Below are 13,033 nucleotides of genomic sequence, written 5' to 3'. Positions count from 1 at the left end.
TAGCAAAATCGTTTTACAGCACTACGTGTTGGGACGAACCATAAAATGGCGTTTCTCGTTGAACAAGAACTGATTTCTGCGCGATATTAGCATTATATAGTTATAAAAATAATGAAATCGTGGGCCAAAATAGAACAAGTGATGAAAATAATGTAGTTATATTAATTGAAATTAAAGAAGTTGTTTTAAAATCCAACGGTGTGTACAGCTAACGTGCTTCATTCGTATTCAGTTGTCGTTCATACATACATACATACATATGTATATTATTTGCTCTCTCGCCGTCTCTCCGTAAGTATAAAACGAGAGCAGTGCGTAAAAAAGCGAAAGAATATTTTTGTTGCAAATGTTGTTGCACTTAAATACGTAGTGCATAGTTAAATGCAGCTACATGCCTACTTCGATGTACGTGAATGTACGCAAATCTTATAATAACTAACAAGTGTGTGGTGGGCAGGGCGTTTACAATATTGCAAATTCTGTGGAAGACACACACCAGCTCGCACACACACAGGCACAAACAAAATAGTATGCACCCATACAAACGCATTGGAAAAAAATCAAATTAATTAAACGGCGAGTGAAATACATGAGTGTATGTATATATGTATTTTGTATATATACAAATGCGTTCGTAGTATGTGCATTATTTAATACAATTTATGAAATAATAAAAGTCAGCATTCGTAAATTGCTTGCACGCTGCCTGCAACGGCTGTGCCCCGTGTATTCACATGAGTGTGTATCTATGTATGTGTGTGTGTGTGTCAGTGTGTTTGTGTGTAACATGTGCGTGTAAAATGGTTTTAAGGCAGCATCAACAACAACAACAGCAAAAGCAAAACAGTTTCTGGTGAGTTGTGTGTGCTACCTGCCAAAGCCGATTTCGTTCACTTTTTTTTCGCCGTGTCTTTTATCTGTCGTCTATCTGTGCGCCGCCGGCACAGTTTTGCACGCCCTGTCTGTATTATGACACATACACTAATACTAATACTCAGGGACTTCATTCATTTTCAAAGCTCAGAAAACCACCCACACAAATGCAAGTGCTTATCTTAACGAACGAACGTTTTAGTTATCAAAATGCGTGTGTACTAATAAAAGACAAAAAAGAAAAAAAAAAACTAATTCGTATAAATTGAATTATGAAACTCATAAATAATCAGTTTTGTCATATTTCTATTGCAGTTTGCGTTCGCAGTGCCAACCAACAACACATGAATTATAAATATTTCTCTGTGCAAAAAATGACACAAAACTGCAACTGCAATAGCAACAGCAGCAGCAACAGCAACAACAACGGCAACAGCAACAGCAACAGTAGCAGCAAACCTCAAGGCTACAGCAAGAGCGGCACCAGCTGCTACACCAATACCAACAACAACCGCAACAACAACTACGAAAATTGAGATACTTTTGTTTTCTGTTTCTTTTTTTTATTTTGCTGTTTCTCTCTACCTCTTCCTTTTACTTCGCTTCAATTAATTTATGCTGCCAACAACAACAAAATTAACAACATTTAATGCCCGAAAATGATCAACACGATTATCCGACAGACCAATTGTTTTATAAGAAAATAACAGATAATTCAACTATATATATTTATATATATTTTTTATATATATACCTATGTAAATTCAATTGCAAAAACAAAACAATATTAAGTCTGAAATTATGAATAAACTGGATTATCCGCGTCGCAATGGTACACATAAGATACGAATAACGCGTAAGTAATGCAAATTAACTCTCCGTAAATATGATTATTAATCTAAAAAACATTTCTCTCTTACAGTATTGTGTGCTAGGAATTTGGCGCGCAAGGATTTGTTTCGTAAGTATATAAATATCTGAAATTATTAATGATGTGTATGCAAATCGATTTCGAATTCAAAAACAATCAGCAAATGAATAGAAATGTGGGCACAAATGTTTCTTTCCCGTTGCTGAGCTTCGCTGCGTTTTAACGTGCTACGCGTACCTCGGGTGTTGTAGCTAAATTTAGCATTTCCTTTTGTCTACTTTCATTTTTTTGTACAAATTACCGGCAAAGAGTGGGCGGGGGCGATGGTGGTAGGGAGCTGGCTAGGCAGCGCTAGCTCAAATTAGGGTTGCCATGTCATTTATATATATACACATATGGTCAAATTAATAGGTGTGAAATATTTTTTGTGAAAAAATGGTGATAACGTCTATATTTTTTCAAATAAGTTAAAAATTCAACTGGCATTCAAAAATAGACATATCTCAGAATAATAAAAGCAAAAAAAAGTTAAAAAAAATAATAACGGTTGATATAATTTTGGCAAATATCACAAAATACTCAAAATTTTGCTGGCCACATTAATAGGTGTGCCTAACAAATTAAAAAAAAAAATTAAAATTTTGGAAATATTGTGAAATATTTATGTTATATTTAGATTAAAGGGGATAATACCCCGTATGCCCGCTTTTATTCGCAAAGATTTTGTTGATCCTTGATGGCATAGACGGCATTAGCTTTCTACACCTTTCCACGGGAATGGCGCTCCATTTCTCCTGAGTGAGATCCAATAATTGGGCGTAATTGAAGCAGGTAGTCTTGGAAATGAGTCTTTTTAGGTGTCCCCAAAGGTTCTCAATTGGATTGTGATCTTGAGACTGACTTGGCCACTCATAAACATCAATTCTATTTCCATGAAACCAATCCTTAGCTACTGGGGAGTCCTATTTAGGATCGTTATCCTGTTGTAATTTCCATTTTAGAGGCATGTTGTCGTGGCCATATGGTAGCATAACACTACTCAATAATTCATTTTACAGGAATCTGTCCATTATGGAAATGGGTGATGGTCCGATTCCAAACCCATGCCATGAAAAGCAGTCCCAAACCATTATGCCGCCTCCTACGTGCGTAACCGTATTTTTTGTATATCTAGGATCCAATTCTTTGCCTTTAGGTCTTCGAACATTTATATTTGAGTGATTCCCAAACAAATTTCTTTTTGTTTCATCACTCCAGAGAATATTCTTCCATTTACGCTCTCCCTCTAAGCCAACCCAGGCCTTGTGAGTTTGAGCAAAATGTTTGCTCATCTGAATATTTGATCCACGCAGAAGAGGAACTCTTCGAAAAACTCTCCCAGGTAGATCCGAGCTTAATAGCCGTCGACGAATAGTTTTTTCTGATACCATATGCCCCATTTCGCTGGCAATTGGCCCCTACGACTGAAAAGGACCCGTTTTCGCCAAGGTGACTATACGGAAATCGTCGGTTGCGGTAGTTTTCCGCCGGAAACCCAGCTTCCTTTTGTCTTTTTTTGATTTAAGGGTATTCGTGACGAAGTTCTCCGATAGTCCCATAAGTGAGAAAATGCATTCATAAGTTTTATCCTCTTCACGAAGCTCGCGAACGAGGTTTCTCTCTTCAGCACTGCAGTGAACTCCACGAACCATCTAATTTTATTAATATGTTGCAAATAAAAATTTGTATGCTTAAATCTAATTATATTTAACAAAAATACTATCTTTGCTTACTTAAAAACTCTTTAATTTCTTAATATATATTTTTTTAATAAAATACACCTATTAATGTGGCCAGCAAAATTTTGAGTATTTTGTGATATTTGCCAAAATTATGTCAAACGTTATTATTTTTCAAACTTTTTTTTTGCTTTTATTATTCTGAGATATGTCTATTTTTGAATGCCAGTTGAATTTTTAAAATATATGAAAAAATATAGATGTTATCACCATTTAAATAAAAAAAAAAAATTCACACCTATTAATTTGACCATATGTGTACATATGTATATAAATATGTATGTATATGTTTACACATAACTAAAATGAATTATTACTAATTTACTTTCATTGTGTTGCCCTCTCACTCTCGCACTCATGCACGCACAACCCAATTCATGTATGTGTGAATGTGTGTGTGTGTGTGTGTGTTATATTTCTCTTATTTATTTCTTTTTTGTTTTTACACATCGTTGCACTTAAATCACGCGGGGGGCGTCGAAACGACGACTACAGCGCCGTCCGCATTGCCCAATGTTTCTATTTTGTTTTCTTATATACATTTCTTCAAATTATAGTATTATTAGTTTGATACGCATTCGACAGGTGTTCATGAGGGGAACCCCAAAAAAGGAGCTGCGATTCGTGTGGATTTCTATGCCATACGAATACGGCACAGAAATGCTAATGTCTTGTGAGCAGCAGCATGCCAAGTAGCTATCGACGGTCTATGGACTTGATGTCACTCTTCGTTCATGTTACAGATTTACATCGAGTCGACATCAATGCACTTGACATGATTGGGCCGAGTTGGATTGGGATCGGGTTGATTGCTGAATGCTTTTTGCGTCCATGCAAATGGCAAAAAAGCTGGGCGCTTTTTTGTTTATCGTAAGGCTGATTAGATTCGTGCTATGAGCAAGTATCACACTGGGATCGTTGGGAAAACACACACAAACGCAGTCACAAACTGGGTAAAATGTGTGAGTGTGTTTTAGGGTCTTACGTAGAGGACTTGACACTATCAGAAAGCATTTGATTTCCAGAGAGATATATAAATAGATATCATGGGCGTGGGGAACATATGTTATGACTAATTTTTCCATCACCCAAATCGAAACGAAACAACGTATAATAGTTTTCAAAATTTTCAATGTTCATTCCGTTGACTAAATTGTTATGTAGAATCAAATTTCAGCAATACTTTTGGACCTTCAGAAATTATTAGTTTGACACACATTCAATATACATAGGTATATATACAAACACGCACTCTATATATATATATATATATATAATATATATATTTCTTAGTAGACTTTTGCTTTTGCTATCACAAACAAAAGGTGCAATAAAATAATTCGATTTGTGTAGAATTGTGGGATTAAAGAAGTACAATGATTGCACTGCTGTTGCGCAATCAAATAACATCAAGGTGCAACTTGCCTTTTGCCATATCACATTTGCGGCGCACGTTGTCAAATGGCAAAACTCCGTCAGAAATCGATAAAGACCTCGACAAGGATGACAATATGAAGGATCCGAAAGGAGCACAGCCAGCGATCGAAATGCCCAAGAAAATCAACTTGGAAACGACTCTCATGAGATCTCCTTCTGATGGAAAGTTTGTGCTAAGCATTCGTCAGGTGCAAGCCTTGAATAATTCAGTCATAAAGCTGCCCGCCAAGATGACGCAGTCCATGACAATGTGTACGAAGGGCAATGACAGCCAGAAAGGCTCCGATAGCAACAAGAGCGGGGATGAAAAGCCAAAAGATTTGCTTGCGATGACCGAAGAAGAACTAGCTAAGAAAAAGATTCGAGTCCAAAAATGCTTGAAACCGTTGCGCAATATTCGCCGATTTATGAAACCAGGAACATTGGAGAGAAAACAAGAGTATGTACGTGCTTGGCTAAAGAATAAATTGAAAGATCGAATTCAGGAACCAAAAATGAATATTCAAGATAGATTGATTAGGAAACCGCCGATCCAATATAAAGAGATAGAAAATTTTCCACTGAAACCCGTGCACGAAAAGAACAAATTTCCAATAAACAAGCGGATCCTTGAGACAGACGATGATAAAGTTGCCGAGAAGCTTGAGAACGCGAAGACAATGTACTTCAAGTATAAGCCAAAGCGAAAACCTCTATTAAAATGTACGCCCAAGAACGGCGATAGACAGGAGATTAAAAAGGAAGATCTGTCTGATGGCAGGAAATGGCCAACTCCGAATAAACCTCCATCGCCATCGCCTCCCTCAAAATCATTTTCCACATTTGTGCAGGCGACTCCTCCAGCTCCAGGATCCGCATTACCTGGCTTAGTTGATACAAACCCTGCATCAGTTATTTACGACAGGAAGCCGACTCCTGGAGTGTCGACAATATTGGGCGCTGGCAAAGATTCTCCTCCGGCAAAGTCTGCAGCAGATGGTAAAGCTCCTGCATCAGGTGGTGCAGCGGCCAAGCCGCCAGGTCCACCGCCTCCGCCCAAGGGTCCTCCGCCGGGCACACCGCCACCTCAAACGAAGACGACCTTTGGGCCGCTGGCAGACGCGGATCGTATCTTCACAAATCTGTACGGGCTTCACGACTGGCGTCTGAAGGCAGCCATGAAGCGGGGCGACTGGTACAAAACCAAAGAGATAATCGAAAAAGGTTCGCCCTGGATTATTAACGAGATTAAGACGTCTGGCTTGCGTGGCCGTGGCGGAGCTGGCTTTCCCACTGGCCTCAAGTACTCCTTTATGAACAAACCGCCCGACGGTCGACCCAAGTTTCTGGTCGTCAACGGCGACGAGGGCGAGCCGGGCACTTGCAAGGATCGAGAGATCTTCCGCCACGATCCGCACAAGCTAGTGGAGGGATGTCTGATCGTCAGTCACGCCATGGGCGCCAATGCCGGCTACATCTACGTGCGCGGTGAGTTCTTTAACGAGACCTGCAATCTACAGTACGCCATAGCAGAGGCCTACAAGGCAGGATTCCTGGGTAAGAATGCCTGTGGATCGGGCTTCGACTATGATCTGTACGTGCAGCGCGGCGCTGGGGCCTATGTGTGCGGCGAGGAGACATCGCTCATCGAGTCCTTGGAGGGCAAGGCCGGAAAGCCACGCAGCAAGCCGCCCTTTCCAGCTGACGTCGGTGTCTTTGGCTGCCCCTCGACCGTTACCAATGTGGAGACTGTGGCCGTGGTGCCTTCGATTTGCAGGCGCGGGGGTAAGTGGTTCGCCAGCTTTGGGCGCACTCGCAACTCGGGCACAAAACTGTTCAATATCTCGGGACATGTGGAGCGACCCTGCACAGTGGAGGAGGAAATGTCGATGCCCACACGTGAGCTCATTGAACGACACGCCGGAGGCGTGTGTGGCGGCTGGGATAATTTGCTGGCCATCATACCGGGCGGCTCATCAACACCCTGTATTCCCAAGGAGGACGCATCGAAGTCAATACACGACTATGACGGCCTGATGGCCGTGCGATCTTCCCTGGGCACCGGCGCCATCATTGTGATGGACAAGTCGACGGACATCATCAAGGCAATCGCACGTCTGGCCGCCTTCTACAAGCACGAGAGCTGCGGCCAATGCACGCCCTGCCGTGAGGGCCTGCACTGGGTGCACCTCATCATGCAGCGCTTTGTCACCGGGCAGGCCAAGCCCAGCGAGATCGACATGCTCTGGGAGATAACCAAACAAATCGAGGGCCATACCATATGCGCTCTGGGCGACGGCGCTGCCTGGCCGCCGCAGGGGCTGATTCGTCACTTTCGACCAGTCATCGAGGAGCGCATGCGTAAGCGTGCCGAGAGTGATGCTGCTGCCGCCGCCGCCGCCGCCGCTGCCGCCCCCACCTATAAAAAGCCACCCGCCGTGGGCGCATCGTGCTCCAAATCCTCATAAGTGTTAATGACGTTTTATTTGCAATAAAAAAAAACAACAACCTCTCCTTCGTCGGTTAGCTTCATGCTACAGTGACTTCCTCTTGCAGGCGAGTGAAAGTGCAGCCAGTCGTTCATTTTCCACAAAGTATTCCCACTGAGCCGCAAAATTGTGCCACGTAGCGTTAAGCGAAATGGGGTTGAACGACATGTGGTCGACAGTGGGTCGGGATGCGGTAGTAAATCGAACGGCGTTCATGCTAAGCACTTTCCACTGTGCGGCTTGGCTTCGATGCATTCATTGAGTTGTGATACCCTATGCAATGAGCATACGCTGCCTGATTATATAATGCAACCTTTGAGAGCATATTCAAGTCGACTTTATGCACTGCCATCATTTCCTTTTACTTTTTGCCATTTTGCTTTTGTGTTCTTTGGAGCATAAAATCAATCAACAGCTGTTGCCCGAGTCCACAGTTCAAATTACCCAAACACACACACACACACACACGGACACTCACACACCAGGTGCACAGATACAGGTGCGTGCGCGCGCTAGGCTACAACTACAGGTAGAAGAAATATTAACAGGATAGCAGCAAGCCAGCTGGCATTTCATTTTAATGACCTTGATAGCAACCATATATATATATCTCTCTCTCTATATATATATATATATATATGTTATGCAAATACTCATGTAGAACCATGTATTTATTACCTTCTCTTGGTTCCATGCATAAATCAATGCCAATTCGTTTAGTAATATATGATGGAGTCATAGTGGTTCGTCTACCTCATCATTATTATCCCACTGTGTATAGAGAATTAGGTATCATCCATGGCATTTATTGGCACTTGGCCTCGTTCATGCTTTTGGCTCAGTATTAAAGACAATTATTAAAGCGTCGTTGTGATTTAATTGAAACTTGTTGCCCTCTGCGGTCAACTATTCACAATCATATGAACTAGGCTAATTGAATGAATGAATCGCGCTCAGCCATATGGATTGAAGGGCGGCGTGCCGGGTATGCGAGGATATGGTTGGTTGGTCGGTCGTCTCCAGCGGCGCTCGTCGAACGGTGCAGCCATTGTTGAGGCGACGCAGAGCGTCATTAGTGCCAGAAACAAGCAAGCGATAAAGGTGCCAAAGCGAATGGAAGCCATAACTTGTGGGATGTGTGGCTGCGTCAAAGATGCGGCTGCTTATATATAGGTCAGCCAGTGATTGTTCTCCGGGTAATCTAAACTTGAGTGTATGTTACAGAGTGTGATTACCCTCAGTTGGCATTAAAGATGGGCTGATTACGCTGAGGGGGGATTCACAGGAGAGCTGTGTGCGTTGCTTGATGATTAGAGAAGAGGGCCGCTCTGATAACCTAGGCGAAGCCGTTGATTTCAATTGTGTCACTCGATGTTGTCGCAGTCGATGTTGTTGTTGTTGTTTCAATTTCCGGTTGCTGCTGCTCCATGCAGCCTGGGCTCAGTCGCCTTAGATCGATAGCGATGCGATCAGGAAAGCCAGGATGAGCATGGGGTATATAGCAAGAGGCAAATGGCATCAGCAACCATATCAGCAATAGAAATCGCAGCATTGCTATAGAGAGATTATTGTAATTCACTGTCACGTATGCAGATGGAAACAGAGACTAAACTCCACACTGTTTGCTTATATAGCTTGTTTAATTTGCCACATGCAATGCATTTAAATAAATACAATTTGTTAAATTACTAAAATGACTGCAACTTAATTTGCTCTTTATAGGGTTGCCCGATCCGTTCGCAAAAGTTCAGGTGGATGGCACCGGGCAGGTGTACTCAACAGAGATAAGCAAGTCCTCGCTGGATCCCAAATGGAATGCGCACTACGATCTGTTTCTGGGGCGTGGCGATTCGATAACGATAACCGTTTGGAATCAGCGTAAGATACACAAGGGCAGCGGATTCCTGGGCTGTGTGCGCATTCCCGCCGCGACCATACAGAGTCTAAAGGGCACGGGATGTAAGTAATTTCGCCCATTCCAATGGATAAGAGTTTATAATAAGAAACCTTTACATTTTTGTAGTTCAACGCCTGGATCTTGGTAAGCTGTCCCCGGACGACGATGAGCTGGTGCGCGGGCAGATCATCATCTCGCTGCTTGCCAAAGATGGACCCTGCAGTGGCAACCCGCTGGCCATTGTGGGACCTAGCGGCGATGTGCGTGGTCCGTCAGAGGAGGAATCCCCCTCGGTGGATCATCTGCCGGAGGGCTGGGAGGAGCGCCGCACGGACAACGGACGCATCTACTATGTAAACCATGCGACCAAATCGACGCAATGGGATAGACCCAGAGGGCCGGCAACGCCAGCGGGGACAAAGTCGCCGCAGCAGCGCCATCAACACAACGGCAACAACGTGGACAGGCAGCCGCCGGCAGGTCCAACACGTTCCACGACTTGCACAAATCTGCTCAACGGTCACAGCAATCGTCAGATGTCGCGCGAGATGTCGGACGAACGGCGTCACTCAACGGAAATACTCTCTAGCGTAGGCGTGGGCGGGGCGGGTGGTAAGGAGAACACCAGTCCCAGCTCGGGAACAGCGGGCACGACGACGGCGACGACGACGACAGCAACGGCCACACCGGGTAAAAAGTCAACGGCCAGTCGAGCGGGAAATGCGGCACTGGAGCCATCTACGCCCAACAACAGCAGCAACAGCAACGGCAGCAGCAGCAACAGCAACAATGCGACAACAACAACGACAACGACGGCGACTGGTCGCCTGCATAGCAGCAACAACGACAATCATGTAAAAACGCCAAAGCATCAAACATCGACAGCACTGAACGGGCATGCGCCGGGCGAGGCGACGCCCACATCGCCCACGGGCCAGCAGAACTATGTGAATGGCAACGCGCAGAGTGTCCAGTCGGCGCAGCCTCAGCACTCCAGCAACGGCTGGCAGGCAGAGGATGGCACGACAACGGCGCCGACAACGACAGCCACACCTGCAACAACACCGCCGAGGCAGAGCCCCACCACTGCCACCGTGACATCTTCATCATCAACGCCTGCCACACCAACCACCGCCAACAGCAGCAGCAACGGCAACGGCAATGGCAACGGCAACGGCAATGTGCACAGCCCGAATGCGAACAGTAGTCAGCCAGTTGGCAGCAGAGCGGAGAGGACGGCAGCGACGGCAACGCCGGCGCAGCGTTCGCAACGGCGCAGCTCGCGTCAGGCGGCAGAGGAAGCAGCGGCGCGTCGGCGATCGTCGCGGGGCACGCGAAGTACTGGCGCCGGTGGTGCGGCCATGGCGGGTGGTGTGCGTTACGGCTCTGCAGCTGTAGCGGCGGCCAATCAGGCGGCGCGTCCGTTCCTGGACTTGCCACCGGGCTATGAGATGCGCACCACGCAGCAGGGTCAGGTGTATTTCTATCATATACTCACTGGTGTCTCCACGTGGCATGATCCGCGCATACCACGGGATCTTGACACGCAGCATCTGTCGTTGGACGAGATTGGGTCGCTGCCAAGCGGCTGGGAGCAGCGCAAGACGGCCTCGGGCCGTGTTTACTTTGTAGACCACAATAATCGCACCACCCAGTTCACGGATCCACGGCTGAGCGGCAGCATACTCCAAAGGATATGCAATGGCAGTGGAAATGCGCCAGCAGCGACACCAAATACTGCAGCGGCAGCGCCACCAGCAGCAGCAGCGCCAACACCGACTGCAGCACCACCACCTGCGAACTCGAACGCTGGCAGCACGACAGCCACTCCGCACCGCCGAGCTACGCCGCATATTGTGGTGCCGGATCTGCCGCAGGGTTTGCTTGAGGGCGCCGATCTGCTGCCAAAGTATCGACGCGATTTGGTTGGCAAAATGCGGGCATTGCGTTCGGAACTGCAAACGTTGCAGCCACAGTCGGGCCACTGTCGGCTGGAGGTGTCGCGCAGCGAGATTTTTGAGGAGAGCTACAGACTGATTATGAAGATGCGCGCTAAGGACATGCGCAAACGGCTCATGGTCAAGTTCAAGAACGAGGAGGGCCTGGATTATGGCGGGGTGGCACGCGAATGGCTTCATCTGTTATCCCGCGAAATGCTCAATCCACACTACGGCCTATTCCAGTACAGCCGCGACGATCACTATACGCTGCAAATCAATCCCGATTCAAGCATCAATCCAGATCACTTGTCCTACTTTCACTTCGTTGGTCGCATTCTCGGCATTGCGGTTTTCCATGGCCATTGTCTCGATGGCGGCTTCACCACGCCCTTCTACAAGCAACTGTTGAACAAACCCATCACCCTAGGAGATATTGAGGGTGTGGACCCTGAACTGCATCGCAGTCTCACTTGGATGCTGTAAGTACAAATTAGATGTCTTCTAGTTGGCAACTATTAAATGTTGATTTTATTTCACAGGGAAAGCAATATAAGCGGGATTATCGAGTCCACATTTAGCGTGGAGAACAATAGCTTTGGAGCTCTGGTGGTGCACGAGCTGAAGCCAGGCGGGGCGTCTATTCCGGTTACCGAGGAGAACAAGCGCGAGTATGTAAAGCTTTATGTCAACTATCGCTTTATGCGTGGCATCGAGCAACAGTTTTTGGCACTGCAGAAAGGTCAGTTGATAACTCTTTAAAGAATACTCAATACTTACTCAAACCTGTTTCAAATTGCTTAGGCTTCTGTGAGCTGATACCCAGCCATTTGCTGCGGCCATTTGATGAGCGCGAATTGGAATTGGTTATTGGGGGCATCTCTAGCATCGATGTGAATGACTGGCGCAGTAATACGAGAATGAAACATTGTACCAATGAAACACCACAGGTTCAGTGGTTCTGGCAGGTAAGACACCCATTTGCCTTATCAATCATATTCGTCAAATAACATATCATTTGTTTCAGGTGGTTGAGTCGTACAGCTCAGAGATGCGTGCACGCTTACTGCAATTTGTGACGGGCTCTTCGCGGGTGCCGCTGCAAGGATTTCGTGCGCTGCAAGGCTCTACGGGTGCGGTGGGGCCGCGTCTGTTTACCATACATCTAACGGCAGATGTGCCCACACAGAATCTGCCCAAGGCACATACCTGCTTCAATCGCATTGACTTGCCGCCCTACGAAAGCTATCAGCTGCTCTGTGACAAGTTGACGCAAGCCGTTGAGGAAACCTGTGGATTTGCTGTGGAATAAATACAACGCACACATACACACACAAACAGACACACACACACACATACATACACACTTTTACACATACGAGCGCATTCTTGTACACTCATTTTTGCATTATATCACTTATAAGAATATATGAAAGCGATTTGAAATCAAAATTATACTGGCCTGCGTGCCCCCTAAGAGAATTGCATTGGAATTTGTCTGTTGAAAAATGCTCCGCAATGCTGTTTAGTGTTTTACTGCGCCTTTTGCAGTCAAAACCCAAAATCAAATTTAAGAAAGAAACGATAAAACAATTAAACAGACTTATTACATACATATTTATGTGTTGCCCACTCAAAGGCGATAGTTCTTTAACATAGTTACCAAGTGCATATACACTCAAACGTACATACATAAATACATGTATATCTATATAAATATATACTTGTATTCAGCTGTCTACCCTTGGCCTTTGTTTGTTTACGTCGTGTTA

The 13,033-nt window shown here is 45.3% G+C and overlaps 2 protein-coding genes across 5 annotated transcripts; both read left to right on the top strand.

Moving 5' to 3' along the window:
- Window positions 1–23: 23 nt before the first annotated feature.
- On the top strand, window positions 24–12,735 carry Smurf (SMAD specific E3 ubiquitin protein ligase). Of its 4 annotated transcripts, none has more exons than XM_089260697.1 (8): window positions 24–198; window positions 1,189–1,729; window positions 1,796–1,834; window positions 9,150–9,386; window positions 9,451–11,743; window positions 11,804–12,003; window positions 12,066–12,229; window positions 12,289–12,735. In XM_089260697.1, exons 2-8 carry the CDS (start codon window positions 1,675–1,677, stop codon window positions 12,571–12,573), a joined length of 3,273 nt encoding a protein of 1,090 aa, XP_089116823.1. In that variant the 5' UTR covers window positions 24–198; window positions 1,189–1,674; the 3' UTR covers window positions 12,574–12,735. The 4 variants fall into 4 exon arrangements, with proteins under 4 accessions (XP_089116823.1, XP_030244926.2, XP_089116822.1 ...); XM_030389066.2 differs by having other exon boundaries at window positions 24–291; XM_089260696.1 differs by having other exon boundaries at window positions 24–291; window positions 1,167–1,729.
- On the top strand, window positions 4,633–7,470 carry ND-51L1 (NADH dehydrogenase (ubiquinone) 51 kDa subunit-like 1). The gene has a single exon (XM_030389073.2). The coding sequence runs from the start codon at window positions 4,899–4,901 to the stop codon at window positions 7,404–7,406; it is 2,508 nt and encodes an 835-aa protein (XP_030244933.2). The 5' UTR covers window positions 4,633–4,898; the 3' UTR covers window positions 7,407–7,470.
- Window positions 12,736–13,033: the final 298 nt, after the last annotated feature.

The sequence above is a fragment of the Drosophila navojoa genome, chromosome 5, assembly GCF_054131105.1.
Source record: "Drosophila navojoa isolate 15081-1374.11 chromosome 5, UAZ_NAV_1.0, whole genome shotgun sequence".
NCBI classification, from domain to species: domain Eukaryota; kingdom Metazoa; phylum Arthropoda; class Insecta; order Diptera; family Drosophilidae; genus Drosophila; species Drosophila navojoa.
This window is presented reverse-complemented; position numbering and strand designations above follow the sequence as displayed.

Coding starts and splice junctions, on each gene's coding strand:
- Smurf (XM_089260697.1), top strand. CDS start 1,675: ATGAATAAACTGGATTATCCGCGTCGCAATGGTACACATAAGATACGA. Junction 9,387..9,450: donor GAGTCTAAAGGGCACGGGAT/GTAAGTAATTTC, acceptor ACATTTTTGTAG/TTCAACGCCTGGATCTTGGT. Junction 12,004..12,065: donor GTTTTTGGCACTGCAGAAAG/GTCAGTTGATAA, acceptor CAAATTGCTTAG/GCTTCTGTGAGCTGATACCC.
- ND-51L1 (XM_030389073.2), top strand. CDS start 4,899: ATGATTGCACTGCTGTTGCGCAATCAAATAACATCAAGGTGCAACTTG.